Source organism: Marmota flaviventris, chromosome 7 (genome assembly GCF_047511675.1).
Source record: "Marmota flaviventris isolate mMarFla1 chromosome 7, mMarFla1.hap1, whole genome shotgun sequence".
Lineage (NCBI taxonomy): Eukaryota > Metazoa > Chordata > Mammalia > Rodentia > Sciuridae > Marmota > Marmota flaviventris.
This window is the reverse complement of record NC_092504.1, coordinates 56,498,871-56,519,242: the sequence shown is the minus strand read 5'-3', so window position 1 is coordinate 56,519,242 and position 20,372 is coordinate 56,498,871. Positions and strand designations below refer to the sequence as shown.

Below are 20,372 nucleotides of genomic sequence, written 5' to 3'. Positions count from 1 at the left end.
TAAACCAACACAGAACTCTAAAGCAGTCAAGTGTCAAGAGTCTGTTCATGTAATAAAGGAATGGAAGGGGGCAGGGGAAAGTCTTCATTTTTAGGGGCGTAACTGCAACAGAATACATATGGAGAATCATCAATGGAACTTTTCCAGAATCATCAGTGGAACTTTTCCAAATGACCCTCTCCTCCTCATAGATGTTAAAATCCCCATGGAGGAACACTGGGCCAAAGGATAAAATTCTAATGACTGCAGTAGAACATATGTCCATTTGTTAATGAAGGTTCTGCTTTTTATTCTACTCTGAGGAGACTCACTTATTAACATAAATAAGACCCTATACTTCCCTCAAACTATATCTGTGCAACTTTTCATGGTTTGAAATCATCTCTGGAGTTTTTGTATGAACACTTGATTACTGATGACAATTTTTAAATAATAGACTAAGATATCATACTGAATGGAGAACTACAAGCCTGAAGGTTGCACATATTGTATAAGTTTCTCTTTTTTACTTCTCTCTTTGCAGACCTCAGCACTATCTGCCAAGTCCTGTGAAAGTGACTCTCCATTCCCAGTACACCCAGGAACTCCTGAATGCTGTACCAAAGAGGGGCTTGAACGGAAGCTCTGTATGGCTGCCCTGAAACACCAGCCACAAGAATTTCCTACCTATGTGGAGCCAACAAATGATGAAATCTGTGAAGCATTCAGAAAAGATCCAAAGGGATTTGCTGACCAGTAAGTTGTTTTCATTATAAAAAGAACTTTGGGTCATAAAAACATCTGAAATGAATTGAATCTAACCAGCTACTCCATGCAAACACCTCTTCTAGGAACCCAGACAACTACCAATGATGGAAACTTGACTCTCACCCAAGACAGCTCATCTCCTTGTCAGTGCTGACTATTGTTTATGTCTGTCCCAGACAGAGATGAAATCAACTCTCTCATACTCCCACCCACAAACCCTAGGTTCTATTATCTGAAGCAGAATCCTTTGGATCCCCTGTCCAAACATGACATATTTTCCAATATTTTACAGCCCCTATTGTGGCTGCCCTTATGCTAGAGGTAATCCATAAAATCGAAGCAGCTTGATTGCTATGTCCTTTCTAGATACTTTCCAAGAAAGCATATGAGAGGAACAGCTTTATTTCCCCCTCACTCCTATACATTTCCAGAAACAGCTCACAATAGCAGTTACGGAATACAAGTGGCAGGAAGATTTCTGAGGTTGGTTTATACTGATGTCATAGAGAGAATGAGAGCTCCCAGTGTCCCTTTCAAGTATCATGCTCAAATTCTTTATTTAAAGCTCCCCAGGTCCTATGTTCCTAATACCAATTATGTTGATCATGTGGCCCTTTAAAAAAGCTTTTAACAACAGTGATAAAATGAAAGGTTCCTGGTTTGTACTGAATTTATACAAAGGGCATTGGGAACATGACACATGCACTACAAAAGTAAACATGTGACTTTGACCCTCTCATTGCTTAACATTCATGAGGAGCCAAATTATACTCTGATTATATTAGTTTTAGAAGGTCATAAAAAATGTACAAAAAAACTACAAAAGGCAATTTATGGAAATGGAAAAATAATATATTGCACAAAAGTAATGTCATTCAAATTGGTAATAATTTTATAGCAACTTGCTTGTCCATTCCTATAAATTTTCAAAAAGGATTTTGCCTAAGACTTCAGTTTCTTTTTAATCCATGGATTTGTGCTCCTTAAAATTGAAATGATTTCTCTCAACAATTAAGTATGCTTATACATACCAGTTGTCCAGAATAATAAACTGAGGTGAATAAGAATAAATTTGAGTAAACCAGCTAAGTACATTCATTGTAATTAATTCAATAAATGGCTTAATAAACACCCAGTATGGATGGGTGATGCACTTGGCTAGACACTAAGTGAACAAACAGACAAACAGCTCTTTGCTTCAAGCAGATCTCATAGGAATTCAGACAACTAGTTTTTTAAAAATATATATTTATTAAAAGACTAGTATTATACTTGTTTCTCTAGGTCCTTTGTGCTTTTTAAACAAACTAAAATCTGATATAACACACATCCTTCTCCATCAACATACATATGAGAAATCAGGTTTTGTTTTCCTACAAATTTTTTGACCAATCCTATTTTTCTCACACAGGTTTTTGTATGAATATTCCAGTAATTATGGACAAGCTCCTCTGCCACTTTTAATTGGTCACACCAAGAGTTATCTCTCTATGGTAGGAACCTGCTGTACCTCCGCAAGCCCAACTGTATGCTTTTTGAAAGAGGTAGGTTCTGTTTTGCTTATTACATAGTCATGTGCTATTTTTCTTCTTGTAATGACGTTCTTTTAAATAATGGTAGATGTTGAGGTTTTGCACTTATTAAGAGTTCTCAGATGTCTTCTTCACATGCAGTTAATTGGAAAATAAATATGCCACCTCAGGAAAGGAGATATCACTGTTACTTTTGTCAGATTTCAGCTTTCTAGTCATCAAAAAATCATAAAATTAACATCTCTGTTTTTGCTATTTGTGCACACTGTTTTCAATGGATCCTAATCATCTGATGAGATTTTGTCACTTTTTTTCTAGAGACTTCATATGAGACAGTTCTCTCTTCTTACCAGTATGTCAAATAGAGTCTGTTCACAATATGCTGCTTATGGAAAGGAGAAATCAAGGCTCAGGTAAAGATTAAGTATCATCATCACATTTAGTACATTACTTCTGCACTATCCCTAATGTTAGAATTCTCCCAGATGTTGGTGAAATATAGAAACTAGACTACCACAGAACTATGCACATATTCAATGATCTCCAGTATTTCCTTTAGTTTTCCTTTTACATTGAGATAGTGAGTTTGGCATGTAGAACACACATCCTCCATCAACATACATATGAGAATCAGGTTTTGTTTTCCTAAAAATTTTTTGACCAATCCTATTTTTCTCCCATAGGTTTTTGTATGAATATTCCAGTATATAAGTATTCCAGTATATAATATAAAATCACCAAATAGACATTACTTTATTTACCTTTACTTTATACATGCATCAGTGTCTAGGAATTTACTCCAAAGAAGTAACAGTCTAAACAAAGATTAAGCTATAAAATATTACTGCCATATTTTAATAAGAAAAATATTAGTGAATTCATAAATGTCCCTAGAATAAAAAATGTTTGAATTAACTTTGTCAAAATTATATTGTAAAAATTATTTTATGAAAAGTACCAAATGATTGTCAAAGAAATAAAAGAAGATACAATAAATTGAAAGAAATTCCACATTTGTGGTTTGGAAGTTTTAATACTATTAAAATGCCCATAGTACTCAAAGCAATCTGTCTCTACATTATAATGAAATTGTTTTTTGCAGAAATAGAAAAAAAAATTAGTTAACTCCCCATTATAATAATAAATACTTGGAATAACTAACTTATAAAGAGAAAAGTCTTATTTTAGCCAACAATTTTAGAGGTCACAGTCCATGATCATTTGGACCCATGACTTTGGTTCTGTACTAACATATCATGGTAGGAGTATGTAGCACAGTAAATTGCTCACTTCAGAGCCAGAAGACAAAAGAGAAATGGTTGGTTGGGGTTCCACTACCCCCTGGAGAGCATATTCCCAATGACCTAAAGATCTCCCACTGAACCCCACCTCTTAAGGGTTCCACCACCTCCAGTTACCACAACCCTGGGGTCAAGCATTTAACCCATGGGCCTTTGCGGGACATTCAAGTTCCAAACCACAGCACCATCCTAAAATTAATAGGAAATCTTCAAGGGATCTTAAGAGACTCCAAAGAGTCAAAACAATCTTGAAAAAGAACAAAGTTGGAAACTTAAAATTTCCTGATTTCACTAGGCATGGTGGCACACGCCTGTAATCCCAGAAACTCAGGATGCTGTGGCAGGAAGATCCCAAGTTCAAAGTCAGTCTCAGTAACTTAGCAAGACCCTGTATTAAAATAAAAAATGGAAAAGGTGGGCTATGAATGTGGCTCAATGGTTAAGCACCCCTCAGTTCAATCCCTGGTACCAACAACAACTACAACAAAATAATTCCTTATTTCAAAACCCACTACAAAGCAACAAAAATCAAGATGGTGTGGTACTAGCCTTAAAACAGATATATAGACCAGTGGGACAAAACAGAAAACCTGAAAATATATTCTTTTCTTTCATATATGGCCAAATGATTTTCAATAAAGGTCCCAAGACTACACAATAAAGAAAAGGGTTTCTTCAGTGAATAGTGTTGAGAAAACTAGATATTCATGTGCAAAAGAAAGAAGTTGTATTCTGACCTTATATACAAATACAAAAATGAATTAAAGATCTAAATGTAAAAACTAAAACTATAAAACTCCTGGAAGAAAATAAAATGGAAATTTTCAGGGTATGAGATTTGGCAATGATTCCTTGGATATGACACCAATACATGGACAAGAAAAGCAAAAATAAATAAATGGACTATACCAAATCTTAAAATTTCTGTTCAAAGGACATAACGAACAGAGTGAAATGGCAACCTACAAAATGAGAGAAAATATTTGCAAGTCACATCTTATATTATGAATATTCAGCATACATAAGAAAATACTATACCATACCAACAAAAAACAATTAAACATGAGTAAACAATTCTCCAAAGCAAAATATAAAAATGGTCAACAGTATATGAAAAGATGCTAAGCATCATTCATTATAAGAGAATTACAAATCAAAACCACAATGAGATATTGTCTATACCCATTAAGATTGTTACAATCAAAAAAACAGAAAATAGAAAATGTTAGAGAGGGTGCAGAGAAGTCAGAATACTCCTGCATTGTTTATGGGAATTTAAAATGGTACATCCAAGAAAGAAAATGGAGTGGAAATTCCTTAAAACTTAAAAATAGAATTACCATATGATCCACAAATTCTGGTGGAAGTTATATATTAATTTAAAAGAATTCCAGGAAAGATCTCTAAATGCTATTTGCACACCCACATTCATTGCAGCTTTATTTACAATAGCCAAGAGGTGAAAACAAACAAAATGTGCATTGACAGATGACTTGCTAAAGAAAATGTTAAATAACACATACAATGGAATATTATAGTCTTTTAAAAGTCCTATCACATGCTACAACATGGATAAATATTGAGAACATAATGCTAAGTGAAATAAGCCAGTCACTAAAAGACAGATACTATACAATTTCACTAATATGAACTATATAAAGTAGTTAAAATCATACAAAATAAAGAAAGGTAATTGCCAGGGACTAGGACCAGTGAGAGATGAAACAGTGTTTAATGGATATAAAGTTTCAGTTTTGCAAGGTTAAGGTGTAAAGATACAGTGCAATGCAATGTGAATATGATTAACACTACTTAAATATAAAAATGATTAGGATGCTAAATTTAATGTTGCATTTCATCACAATTGTAAAAAAGAATTCTTAATGATATCCTTGTCTATGAAGAATATTTTTTTTCTTAAACATCCAACCCCCCATAATACCACTTCACTCCTAAATGTTTTGGTGTGTATTTCCCTGTTTCCTAATAATAAGGAAATACACTTACTTAACCACCTAACACAATTGCCAAAATCAGGAATGTTGACTTGTATATGATATAATATTATCTCATCTATGAATTTTACTCAGATTTTACCACCTGACTCAATGATCCAATATGTTTCTCCTCCTTAGTTCAAAATCCAATTCAGGATCACTAATACTACTTTTCAGTCTCTATTAATCCAGAATAGTTCCTCAGATTTTACTTACTCATTTTTTTTTCATGATTATGACATTTTTAAGAGTAGAGACCATTTGTTTTATGGACTATCTCTCAATTTAGGTTCTTTCAGTGTTCCTTAAAGATTAAATTCAAGTGATGTTGTTAACAGGAATACTAAATAAGTGATGTATGTCCTTAGCACATCAAATTATGAAGCACACAATGTCATTTAATGGGTGCTTTTAACTGTAATAATTTTTATTAAATTATTTATTCTAATTTGTTATACATGATGACAGAATGCAATTCATTTCATATTACACACACAGAGCATAATTTCTCAAGTCACTGGTTGTACACAAAGTATTTTCACACCATTCATTTCTTCATACATGTACTTTGGGTAATGATGTCTAACTCATTCCCCCATCATTCCTACTGCCTTACCCTCTCCTTTCCCTTCCCTCCTTCCCCTTTGCCCTATCTAAAGTTCCTCCACTCCTCCCAAGCTCCCCCACCATCAACATTATAAGTCAGCATTCTCATCAAACATTTGTTCTTTGGTTTTTTGGGATTGGCTTGCTTCACTTAAGATTATATTCTCCAACTCCATCCATTTACCTGAAAATACCATGATTTTATTCTCTTTTAATGCTGAGTAATGTTCCATTGTGTGTATATATACACCAAAGTTTCCCTATACATTCATCTACTGAAGGGCATCTAAGTTGGTTCCATAATTTAGCTATTGTGATTGTGCTGCTATAAACATTAATATGGCTGTGTCCCTATAGTATACTGTTTTTAAATCTTTTGGATATGAACCGAGGAGTGGGATAGCTGGGTCAAATGATGGTTCCATTCCAAGTTTTCCAAGGAATCTCCATACTGCTTTCTATATTGGCTGCACCAATTTGCAGTCCCACCAGCAATGTATAGTGTGCCTTTTTCCCCACATCCTTGCCAACACTTATTGTTGTTTGTGTTCTTAATGGCTGCCATTCTGACTAGAGTGTGATAAAATCTTAGTTTTGATTTGCATTTCTCTAATTGCTAGAGATGTTGAACATTTTTTCATGTTTGTTGATTGATTGTATATCTTGTTCTTAGAAGTATCTGTTCAGTTCCTTGGCCCATTTATTGTTTGGGTTATTTCTTTTTCTAGTGTTAAGGTTTTTGAGTGCTTTATATACTCTAGAGATTAGTGCTCTATCTGATGTGCTTGTGGTAAAGATTTGCTCCCATTCTGTAGGCTCTGTATTCACCTCACTGATATTTATTTTGCTGAGAAGAAGCTTTTCAGTTTGAATCCATCCCATTTATTGATTCTTGGCTTTAATTCTTATGCTATAGGAGTCTTATTAAGAAAATTGGGGCCTAATCTGACATGATGGAGATTTGGGCCTACTTTTTCTTCCATTAGGCGCAAGGTCTCTGGCTTAATTCCTAGGTCCTTGATCCACTTTGAATTGAGTTTTGTGTGTAGTGAGAGATAAGGTTTAATTTCATTTTGTTACATGTGGATTTCCAGTCTTTCCAGCACCATTTGTTGAAGAGACTATCTTTTCTCCAATGTATGTTTTTGGCACCTTTGTCTAATATAAGATAACTGTAGTTATGTGGATTAGACTCTGTCCTGTATTCTGAACCATTGGTCTATAAGTCTATTTTGGTGCCAATATCATGCTGATTTTGTTACTTTTGCTCTGTACTATAGTTTAAGGTCTGGTATAATGATACCACCTGCTTCACTCTTCTTGCTAAGGATTGCTTTGGCTATTCTGGTTCTCTTATTTTTCTAGATGAATTTCATGATTGCTTTTCCTATTTCTATAAGGAATGTCATTGGGATTTTGATTGTAATAGCATTGAATCTGTATAGTGCTTTTGGTAGTATGGTCATTTTGACAATATTAATTCTGCCTATCCAAGAACAAGATAGATCTTTCCATCTTCTAAGATCTTCTTTAATTTCTTTAACATGTTGTAGTTTTCATTGTAGAGGTCTTTCACATCTTTTGTTAAGTTTATTCCCAAGTTTTTTGTTGTTGTTGTTTTTTGAGGGGGGGGTCTCCTAGTTTCTCTTTCAGCAGATTTGTCACGATGTACAGAAATGCCTTTGATTTATGGGTGTTGATTTTATATCCAGCTATTGTGCTGAATTCATTAGTTAGTTCTAGGAGATTTCTGGTGGAATGTTTTGGGTTTTCTAGGTATAGAATCATATCATCTGCAAATAGTGATAATTTCATTTCTTCTTTCCCTGTCTGTATCCTTTTAATTTCTGTTGGCTGTCTGATTGCTCTTGCTAGAGTTTTAAGAACTATGTTAATTAGAAGTGGTAACAGAGGGCATCCCTGTCTTGTTCCAGTTTTTAGAGAGAAAGCTTTCAATTTTTCTCCATTTAGAATGATGTTGGCGTGGGGCTTAGCATAGATAGCTTTTACAATGTTGAGGTATGTTCCTGTTATACCTAGTTTTTCTAGCTTTTTGGAACATAAAGGGATGCTGTATTTTATCAAATGCTTCCTCAGCATCTATTGAGATGATCATATGATTTTTACCTTTGAGTCTATTGACATGATGAATTACATTTATTGATTTCTGTATGTTGAACCAAACTTGCATTCCTGGGATGAACCCCACTTGATCATGATGCACTCTCTTTTTGAAATGTTCTTGTATTTAATTTGTCAGAATTGTATTGAGAACTTTTGCATCTATGTTCATTAGAGATATTGGTCTGAAGTTTTCTTTCTTTGATGTGTCTTTGGAATCAGGGTGATATTGACCTCATAGAATGTGTTTGGAAGTGTTCCCTTTTTTTTTTTTTTTTTAGTTTATAAAATAGTTTGAGAAGTATTAGTGTTAGTTCTTCTTTAAAGGTCTAGTAGAACTTAGCTTTGTATCCACCCAGTCCTGGGCTTTTCTTGGTTGGTAGGCTTTTGAAGGAGACCTCTATTTCCTTGCTTGAAATCGATCTCTTTAAATTGTGTACATTATCCTGGTTTGGTTTGGGCATATCATATGCCTCTAGAAATTTGTCAATGCCTTCAGTGTTTTCTAATTTATTGGAGTACAAATTTTCAAAATAATTTATAATTATATTCTGTATTTCTTTAGTGTCTGTAGTAATATTTCCTTTTTTCATCACGGATGTTAGTAATTTGAGTTTTCTCTCATTCTCTTCATTGGCATAGCTAATGGTTTATCAATTTTATTTAGTTTTTCAAAGAACCAACTTTTTGTTTTTTCAATTGTTTCTTTTGTTTCAATTTCATTGATTTCAGCTCTGATTTAAATTATTTCCTGTCTCCTACTGCTTTGGGGGTTGATTTGTTCTTCTCTTTCTAGGGCTTTGAGATACGATTTTAGGTCATTTATTTGTAGACTTTTTCTTTTTTGAAGGAATGAACTCAATGCAATGAACTTTTCTCTTAGAATTGCCTCCATGGTATCCCAGAGATTTCGATATTTTGTATCGGTGTTCTCATTTAACTCTAAGAATTTTTTAATCTCCTCCTTGATATCTTTTGCAACCCAGTATTCATTTATTTAGTCTCCAGGTGTTGGAGTAGCTTTTATTTTTTATTTTATTATGATATTCCTGATATGGAAGTGAAAAAATCAAATATGAAAAGAGCATAGCATAATCCCATTCATACCCTTATAAAATGCTTAAGCACTGCACACCCCAAATATCAACATTTATTTACTCCTTAGTAAAGGGCCAAAGGTCTTTCTTTATTTCTTTTACCTACTATTTCTAAGTAAATTTATAAAACTTTTTGTAAATACTAAGAGGCTATAAAAACACAACATTGGCCTCATGAATAAAAAGATGTGCTTTCTTTACTGCCATTTTAGATCCAGCATCTTAAAGCCATGCTTCTATTGTGTAGATTGGACCAGAAGAGAAGCTTCATTTGAGCATTGAAAATCTGAAAAGACTCATGTGGAATAGTTTAATTTTGAGTTTGCAGCTTTGATATGTAGGCTCTAGCATGTACAGATGTGCTCCGTGCATCTGTTGAAATCAAAGAGTTGAAAGTACATTATTCCTCTAGGAAGTATGTACATAATGAAACCAAGAAAACTGAGGACGTGTTCAACTAACAGATTCATTTTCAACTATTTAGTCATCTCATCAAATTAGCCCAGAAAGTGCCTACTGCTGATCTGGAGGATGTTTTGCCACTAGCTGAAGATATTACTAGAATCCTCTCCAAATGCTGTGAGTCTACTTCTGAGGATTGCATGGCCAAAGAGGTAAGGCAATCCCCATTATCTCCATCATGTGCCTAGCAGGGAGTGCTGTGCTGTCCCTGGAAGATTTTTTAAGCTGCTTTTCATGTGTGTTATTTTAATGGATCTTCACATGTATCCTATGTGAGATCAATATATTCTTCAGTTTATTTTACAGATGAGAAAACAAGATTAACAAGGGGCAAAAATTTGAGATCATGCAACTAATATGTGACAAATTCAACATGCAAGGACATGGGACCTCAATCCCAAACCCTTTATCTGAAGTGTACAGTACAGTAACAATTAGCTTCATAGGGACACTGTATAACTTTAATTTTAACAAAAATTAAATGTATGTAAATTGAACATAATTTAAAATTCAGTTCTTCAGTCACACAGCCACATTTCAATTGCACAACAGTATAAAACAGAGCAGTTACAGATAAATGTCATTATTACATAAAATCCTATTAGTGCTGTAATCATTATACTATTAGAGACTATTGATGTTGTTATTAACACTTTTCATAACTTGATGGGCATTTCAAATTTTTTCACCACTTTCAAGTTCCATAATTGTCCTGAGCATATATAAACTGGAATAATTGCTTTATGTGAAGTTCAGTGTTTTAATCAGCTTTTTCACTGCTGTGACTAAAGGATCAACCAGCACAACTGTAAGGGTGGAATAGTTTATTTGAGAGCTCATGGTTTCAAAGGTCTTAGTCCAGAGAAGGCTGGCTCCATTCCTTGGGGCGCGAGGTGAGGCAGAACATCATGGCGGAAGAGTGCGGCCGAGGAAAGTAGCTCACAATGTGGTGATCATGAAATAGAGAGACTCCAGCTCCAGATACAAAATATATACCCCATAGCCACACCCCCCAATTAACCACTTCCTCCAGCCACACCCCACCTGCCTCTAGTCACCACCCAGTTAATCCCACCAGGGATTAATTCACTGATTTGGTTAAGACTCTCACAATCCAATAATTTCTCCTTTGAATCCTCTTGCATTATCTCATATGTGAGCTTTTGGGGAACACTTCACATCCAAACCACAACAGTCAGTCTCCAAGATCTTGTTAACCTCTTCAGCAATAGATGCAATGTGTTGTCTTTTTCCATCAAAATGCATGATTGTTATTAGATGTTTTCTATAATGACATATAATGGCTATGTAGGACTCTATTACATATATTTATTATATGTATTACATCTATCTCCCCAGACATACCATATTTCAATTTAACTAATTCTCTATTATTGTATTTAAGCTGTGTTTGTTTCCAATATTTTAAGTAGAGCTGTATTATATAGCCTTATTTTAAGTCTTCCCTTTATCCATAATTATTTTCTAAGTATGAATTCTTAGAGATGAAGTTGTACAATTTTAAATCTTTTAGTATATATATAGATAAATTGCCTTCCCATGTGTTGTACCAATTTACTTTCCAAGAGTATCACACTTACTTTCCTGAACATGAGGCCAGGACTTGTAAGCCTAAGCCTTATTTGTCATAAGACCAACAAAGAAGCTAACAATGCACAAACTCACCATTCCTTTTGTAGCTGCCTGAACACACAGTAAAAATATGTGACAACTTATCCACAAAGAATTCTAAGTTTGAAGATTGTTGTCAAGAAAAAACACCTATGGACATTTTTATGTGCACTTACTTCATGCCAGCTGCCCAACCACCCCAACTGCCAGATGTCCAGTTCCCCACAAATAAAGATGTGTGTGATGCAAAAAACACCAAAGCCATGGATCAGTAAGTAGAGGTGATGTGAAATGTCTTTCTGTATCAACTTCTCCTGGACAAAATTTCACTGTGGCCAGATTGAGGGAAGGTATGCTATCACTCATCCAAACGCAGGCAGTTTTTTATGCTTTTTATGGACTTCAAGTATTTATTAATTGACTTTAAATGACTCAGAATTGTAAAACTGTATTTTAACAAAGAACAATTGAATTTAATAAAAAGAGTTTGGATGTGGCAAATGGAAGTTAGCATTCCTAATTCTGCCTCTTCTGATTATCATGCACTGTCAAAAGACCTTTCTGAATCAAAGTCTCTTCTTAATTTGAGAATGGTAATACTTTCTTACTACTGCACAGATTACTACTAAGAAATTCATCTAGAAAGATTAGTAAGTATGAAAACTTTTTATATGATTAAATATATACACAAAAAATATGGCAGTGTAAATGTTTATATAATTATTAGCTAATTTTATCACATGGCATTTAAGTCAAAGTCACAGATCCGAAGTCTAAAGTTTATCCAACTTTTGGAGAATGATTACAATATAAATAAACAAACAAATATAGAATCATGTTTTTCCCTAAAAGTATTGATATTCACTACCAACAAAAGAAAAATGAGATTAAATGAAAAGAAATGGTGCACCTTGGCAGATGTGGTGGCACAGGCCTATAATCCCATGGCTCAGGAGGCTGAGGCAGGAGGATCACAAGTTCAAAGCCAGCCTCAGCAATTCAGCAAGGTGCTAAGCAACTCAGCGAGACCCTATCTCTAAATAAAATATAAAAAAGTACTGGGGACGTGGCTTGGGGGGTAAGTGACCCTGAGCTCAATCCCCAGTACCAAAAAGAAAAGGTGGACCTTTATCTTGTTTTATCTAACAAAGGAACTAAGGTAAACATACCATGAGTTGCATATGTTATGAATACATGCCTACTAATTGCATGAAACTATTTTGCAAATATCTTGAAAAGTCCCCATATCAGACAACAGATTTTAGATAGGACCAAAACTTTAATTTACAATTTTCTTATAAATACTGATGTTTTCATCAGTGTGTAGGCAGCAGTGGAATAAGATATACTGGAAGAATTTATACAGACTATTTTTACAGAAAAGCTGCTTAACTGCCTTGATGTTACCGATAGGGTCAATCCCATTACTTATACAAAATTCCATATGTTTTACATATACTATATAAATACATATTACATGTTTCAAAGTATTATAACATGTTTTCATGAATATATTTGAATACTTGCTTTGAATTTATTACAAGTATTAATAACTCACATTTTAATAAAAACACTGTACAACCCGAAACCTGTTGCTGTGGAGTTAGTTTGGGATAAATCTTTTATAATTAAGATGCAGAAACCAGGTACTCTGCCTTTATGATAGCTATGTCCTATTCAAAACAAGAACACATCCACATATATCCATGTACATCTTAAAAAGTATCATCTTTCTCTCTCACACCAGGTATGCATTTGAACTAAGTAGAAGGACTCACATTCCAGAAGTATTCCTCAGCAAAATACTCACACTAACCCTGAAAACCCTTAGTGAATGCTGTGACTCTCAAAATCCTGCTGCTTGTTTTGTTACTAAGGTATGATTTTCTGGGTTTTCTTAATCAACCATGTACATCAAGAGTTGGCAAACTACAACCCCTGGGCCAAACCTGGCCCACTGCCTACCTTTCTATAGCTTATAAGCTAAAAATGGAAAAATGGTTCTACATTTTTTTAATTGCTTGGGAGAAAATATTAATATTTCATGATGCATAAAAATTGAAATTCAAATGTCAGTGTTTAACATAAATTTTCATTGGAATACAACCATCCTCATTATTTACATATTGTTTATTGTTTATGACTGCTTTGTAGAGAGCAGAGTAGTTATAAGTCCATAAATGGCCTGCAAAGCCTAAAATATTTACAATCTGGCTTTACACTGAAAATATTTGCTGATTTCTGGCACAGACAGGAGACAGAATTTTGGTATAACGACCTTATGGGGCAGTGTGTCAAGATAACTTTTTCATGCGAATATTGCTTATCTTACAGGGTTCTCTAATGAAAAGGAAACAATCTCTTTTCCTCGACAAGGGACAAGAATTGTGTGCAGATTATTCAGAAAACACATTCACTGAGTACAAGAAAAAGTAAGTGATTTGTTCTGGCTGTGTTCACCAAATGTTTCAATAATACTTTTCTAATATTGCGATTTGAAAGCAAAATTGAAAACTCAGAATGTGTTAAGTGAACAGCAAAACACAAAGGTAAAATTGTTTTAAAAAGGAATTAGAATCTAATATTTGTATAAGAAGCAGACGAGTTATTTTCTGGGAGGAAAATATCATATTATCAATTGAGTGACCAATTAAAACATAGACACAAAAATATAAATTATAAAATCTATCTGCAAGAACTTGGGTCAAAATGGCAACATTAGCACATTCTTGCCAGAGCTGTCTGTAGATATTGCTGTTCATATTGAGGAACTATAGAACTATTGAAGAGTACTATATAACTTCACCACATATTGCCTGACAAGACGATCCTAGCAATCAATCTTCCATCATTAGCATATGTTCCCTATAAACTGGAAATACAAATGCTAATTATCAATAATGTTCAAGCACTTTTTCTCAGTTAAGGGGAGTAAAAGGAATTTTTAAAATAAATAGGCATTAGCACTAAATAATGAAAGAAGTGGTACCGATTTCTTGGGGGAAATTTTCCATTTAGAAGACCTTCTCAGTTTTATGTAGTGAATTTCTCACACCCATTTCAAATCATTTTGATTAGCCCAGGCTTCAAATAAGTACAAACAGAACTCCCAAAGAATCACAAAAGCCATCTCCATCAGTGACCCCCATGAAGTCTACTTTAGCAAAGTTCAAGAAATAAATGAAAATCAATGAAAGCCTCAAGTTTAAAGTGGTTATTTCTCATTTATCAGAAAATTATTTAATTGTATAACCTAAAAGAATATTTCAGAGGCAGTTGGATGTTGAACAGATAACTCTAACTTTTCTCTGCAAACAGTTACGAATTCCAGGAATGCAAGGAGGTAATTGAGTAATCATTGTTTACATAGTCATGATTCCAGATAAACATGTAGCAGAATTGACATCTAGGATTATGAAATCAGAGAATACAGAGACAGCTGGGTTTTGATATTTGAAGTCCCCTCCCCCAAATCCAGGCTGAGCTATCCATTATGAGGGTGGAGAGGCTCCAAGACCACAGATTGACCAAACTGAAAGAATCCAGAGCTATGAAGTCCTATCTCCATCTTAAAAGTGAGATGGAAGCTTCATTAATCAAACAGCTAAAAACAAGGGCTAAAGTGCTTGATTCACATCAGTGAGCTTAGTGTGTTGAGACATAGACAAACTGAGGGGTGAAATATGAGAGAAAAGAAAAGGCATAAAGGTAGTGTCAAGTTGTGTAAGGAAATATTCTTTAAGAGCTTGAATCAACTGGAGAGAAGGTAAAATGTCAGAGAACATACAAAAGGAAGTCATTTGTGTTGAAATAATGAGCAAATAAATGTGGAAAGATTGGCATTTAAATTAAGCAACAGTTTTTATGTTTCATGATCTTGAAAGAGGTATAGATTTCACTTTCTAATTTCAAATTGACTCACTTAAAATCATTCCACATACATAGAATTTTCTTGAGACAGACAAGTATTTTTCTTTTTTATTGTATAAGATTTGAAATGACTATCATTTTGCATTAGAAACGTTTACAAAATATATCTAATAAAACCTTGCATAATAAAAATGGTCTTTTAGACTAGAAGAGCGACTAAGAGCAAAAATGCCTAACGCCACACCCGTGGAGCTGACAGGGGTGGTTGACAAGCTTTCAGACTTTGCCTCCAAGTGCTGTTCCATAAATTCACCTCCCCTCTACTGTGGCTCACAGGTAAGAGAACACAGCCCTCGTTTACCACTGCAGAGTATGTGAAGAACTTGAGCCCTCAGATTTATTCAGTATTTTGTTAGTAAAATGTCATCATATGACAGGCTTTTCCTGGTGCTATATTTAAACTTTGTTGTCTTAGTGAGGAACTAGGAAAAATGACTGTTTCCATGTGATGCCCACTTGAAAGCAAATTAAGGCAAAATATAGGAAATTGTATGTTTTAGAAACAAAAAGGTTTGTGAATACAGGAATGAAAGTACAGTATAGTGTCTTTCAACTGGTAAGTTGTAACCTAGTAGCCACTTATAAAAAGGAAAGAAAAATACAGTACAAATATCAGAGCCCATCTCACACAGTGATGGTAAATATCATTTCATGAAAATTTTATCTTATAATTTCTACTGAACCTACCATGGCTTTCTCTAAAATAGAAAATGCCTCCTCTGTTCCCAATAGCCATTCTTGTATATTTTGAAATGGCCTTTTTTTTTTTTTTTCAATTACTCCTTTTTCTTTTAAAGTCTTGGGCTATGAGTGCAATTCTCTTAATATTTTTGTGAAGTCTTATTTTTTTACTGCCTGATCAACATAGTCTTTTATCAGTTTGACAACTGAAACTACATATTGGGTTGTTGTTGTTTTTTTCTAATTTTAGAGATTATGATTTCTCATTTCTAAATTTATAACCTACTTGCAAAACTATTTGATAATCTTATTTGTAATGATTTATAAAGTTGGAATTTCAAAATGAGAAGAATACAATAAAAGCTCACTCTTTAAATTCCACTGACAAACGATGTCATCTTCATCTTTCATTAAAATTCAAACCACATAAGATTTGAACATAAACACTAAAAAAGTTCGACTTTCTAGGTTGTCTTTTCCCAGAAAAATAAAATTACCTTACCTAAAAGTTGTTTTCTATCAGCAAAATTTGCTGTGAGGATCTTAGCCATTTTTTTTTTTGGGGGGGGGGGGTGCTAAATAATCTTCTAGATTCTATGATAAGAAATATCAGTGCTTAAACCTTCCCCTGTCACCTTTATCTAGTTTTTCCAGATGCACATTTCCCTTTTTAACATCACACATGACAAACTGAACTTGATGAACAAAATCCTTGTTTCCTCCAGCCCCTTATTTTTCATATATTTGGAAAAATAACTAATTTTCGGTTTATTTTTCATTATAACATAATCCATTCTAAAACTCATTTGTTTCAATGGCAATGATGAGATGGCAGGTTTATAGCTTTTTGTTTTCTTTCTTTGTCACCAGGAAACTTTATAGTAGTGCTGTTCTTAAGTAATCAAGGGAGTTGTTTGTAACACATTTGAGTATTTAGAGCACTCAGATTCATTCTGGTGTTTCTCTGGTCTTTCTGGCTGTCCTTCTAAACTGACCTCATAGCTAGGTAAGCTAGGCCAATTCACTTGGGCTCCAGTAACACCTCTCAGAACATCACTGCCCTTAACTCCCAGCACTTAGTGTGACTTTTTTTCCTACTTACCCTTATTTGAATCATAATTTGTTAGACCCCCTGCTGTATTTGCATGACAGTTTTGTTTCCTTTAAAGGAATGTCTACCTGCTCTTTTACTTCAAGCCACTTACATCTAGGGATCAGGTTGTGTTTGCCATTGTAAATGTAGTTGGCACGGTGCTGGAAGAGTAGCAAAAGGGGCTTCTGAATCACACCACAGCAGCATCTCACTATGTGGAAAGCCACCCCTACTGCTGTCCTAATGTTGACATGACCAAGAAACAGAACTACCAGTGAGATCATCTCTTGGCTTTACCATGACACTCTCAGAACCAGTTGATTTGTTTATACCACAGAGAACTCTTTGCCTACAGAAAAACATGCAGTTTCAAAAATCAGACTTAAAATGCTTTTTCTCTCTTTGCCATTATTCTGACAGGGCATCCTATGCACTTTTCTGAGAACTCATTACTGTGCTTCCTCTGAGATATCCCAACAGAGAACTAGTCACACAACTATGACTGCTCATAGTATTTAGAGGGCCACTGTCATATGCTGGAGTTGATAAGTAAAATCTGGGAAACAGGGACAAATACAAATAGAGAAGTGGAAACTGGGCTGACAAGAAGGGTGACATACTCTGTCTCCTCTCCTCCCTACCTCATAACTTCAGGAAACCCTCATGTAGCCACTTCAGTTCTCTCTCTCTCTCTCTCTCTCTCTCTCTCTCTCTCTAGATATTTTATGATATGTTAAGCAGAGTATGATTTAGCCTTACAAATTTATGTTTACAGAATAATTAAAACTACTCTAAATGTTAAGTACCATTTTAATTTCCCTCCTTTAGATGGGTTAAGATTTATAGAGGTTATGTAATGTTAGGAAAATCACAAGCTTATTCTTCATGAGACTTTACTCTCACTTCATATCATTGTTATAGACTTAAGTCCTAAGTTAGCAGTGAGAAAAGCAAAATCTTGACACCAAAAAGACTATTAACTATTGTCTGAAAAATTATTGTTGTTTAAATGGCAAAAAATTATACCAGGTTGGTAGTATCACTCTGAATTCTATCCACCTCCCTTCCTGGGTTATATCCATTAGTTAAATGCTCTGCTTTTGCTTCAACAATTCCTTTTTACTACTTTTGCCCAATTTGTTTTAAAGTTGCTCTTCTCCTTATCTAAAAACATAATAAAGACAACACTGTAGACACCTCCCTGTGGTCTTTCTCCTCCCCTTACAAGATTCATGAAAGAACAGGACATTCTGTGATTCCTCCTGCCTCCTTTAACTACTCAGCCTTTGCAATCCGGCTCTGATGGTACTCTGCAACTAACAAGGTCACACCAAGAGTCTCCTTGGTAATTCTAACTTTTTCCAGTCCTTAATAGACTTCTCTGCTTTAGTAGACAACTATAACTATTCCTTCCTTCCTAAAACAATTTCTTCAGCATCTATTATTACTTTAATCCTTCAGTTCTATGATTCTTCCTTTCTTATTCTAATTTCATATTTTCCTCTTCCTCTACCCATTCCTTAAATTTCTATTTTCCCAGTGTTTTATCCTTAGTCTTCAACTCTGTGACACCTTTTCCTGAGTGTTCTCATCTGTGCACATTTTATCTCCAAATCTCTACCTCCAGCCCAGATCTTTCCCTTTAGCACCAGGTTTTCTTGTCTCACAAGAAATTTAAGATAATCATAATCAAATCATCTCTCTAAACCTTCCTCTTGTTTTTCCTAATTTTATGAATTTTGCCATTATTCACCTGTGATCCAAAAAGTAAAAACATAGTGTTACTTAATTTCCCCTTTTCTTTTTTCATACCTATCCAACCAAATCCCAAACCCTATCAACTCTAATTTCTCAACATTTCTGTCTCCCACCCATCCTCTTCAACATTCTCAGTACCTGACCCTAGGTCACCTTTCACCTGGAGTACAACCTCCCCTTTAGTCTCCTTCTCCACTCTGTCACCAGTGCCTCATCCTCAATCCCATCTTATATTGAGATCAAAATAACCTTTTTAAAGAAAAAAAAATGGCTAGATGTTCCTCCAGTAGCTCTCCATCACTTCCAAACTGAAATCCATTGTTTGTCTTGGGGTTTTTTTGTTTGTTGGGGTTTTTTTTTTCTTTTTTACATTCTAGATCTAGGATCTGGTTTCCTCCCATCACTGTGTCTTATGCCCCTGGTGTTCTCCTGAACTATAGGCAGTTTTCCAAACACATTAAACTTGCTGTTAACTCAACAATGTTGCATAAAACGATGCAGCCTAATTTCCCTAGCTTTCACTGGGCTTCAGGATTTACTCTAGACACCACCTCCTCCAGGGATTCCCTAGCACTCAAAAATTCCTTGGTATCACATCACATGGTGTGTCACTCACCAATCAGCACTTACTAAATGCTTGCTTGCTTTTCCCTGCTCTGGTGCTGGGGATGGGGCCAGGGCCTTGCCCATGCTGGCAAGCATTCTACCACTGAGTTGCATCATTGGCCTTATTTTATTCTGAGAAGGGACTCACTAATTTACCCAGGCTGGCCTTGAATTTGCAACCACCCTTTCTCAGCCTCCAGAGTCACTGGGATTACAAGTGGGCGCCAACACCACACCCAACTCAGCACTTAAATTCATTTCTCATTTCTTTGTCTATTTTCCCAGTAGATTGTAAAATATTTAAGAGGGGTGAGAATGTTAAATAAAGTTATAAATAAAGTTAAATAAATGTGAAGCTTGGCAAATAAAAATGACAATTGACATAGCATTCTGTCAAGAATCATTTCCTCAAATAAGATTTCAAAGTTTTGTACATTTCTTATCTGTTCTAGTCGTCTATAAATACAGTGTTTCATAAATTATATATTTTCTGTCTTATCAGATTGATGCTGAAATGAAAGATATACTGGAGGCCGACGCGTTCATCTTATCTTAGGTGAGTACATTTTTTTAAAAAAATAGAACAGTAAAGAATCCAACATTGAACATATACTTTAAAAACCACAGTTTTGGAAGACTTTATCATTTAGATTATTCTATTTATTATCTACTCAAATTCATTTTACAATTGGGAATATGAAGCATCTAAAAAAAAATTAAAGTGCTTACACAAGTACACACAGCCAATTTCTGACACAGTTAAAACCAACTCCAGATCTATTGACCCCAGCCTGGCGCTACATCCATCA

General features: G+C 34.7%; 1 protein-coding gene across 1 annotated transcript in view; it reads left to right on the top strand.

The window, feature by feature from the left end:
* The window catches only part of Gc (GC vitamin D binding protein), a 44,745-nt gene extending 24,626 nt beyond the window's left edge, over positions 1-20,119 (top strand). The window contains exons 6-14 of the mRNA XM_071614007.1: positions 524-735; positions 2,159-2,291; positions 2,598-2,692; positions 9,886-10,015; positions 11,564-11,766; positions 13,243-13,372; positions 13,830-13,927; positions 15,569-15,701; positions 20,066-20,119. Of these exons, the coding sequence (XP_071470108.1) occupies positions 524-735; positions 2,159-2,291; positions 2,598-2,692; positions 9,886-10,015; positions 11,564-11,766; positions 13,243-13,372; positions 13,830-13,927; positions 15,569-15,701; positions 20,066-20,119 (1,188 nt within the window). The remainder of the gene's footprint in view (positions 1-523; positions 736-2,158; positions 2,292-2,597; positions 2,693-9,885; positions 10,016-11,563; positions 11,767-13,242; positions 13,373-13,829; positions 13,928-15,568; positions 15,702-20,065) is intronic.
* Positions 20,120-20,372: the final 253 nt, after the last annotated feature.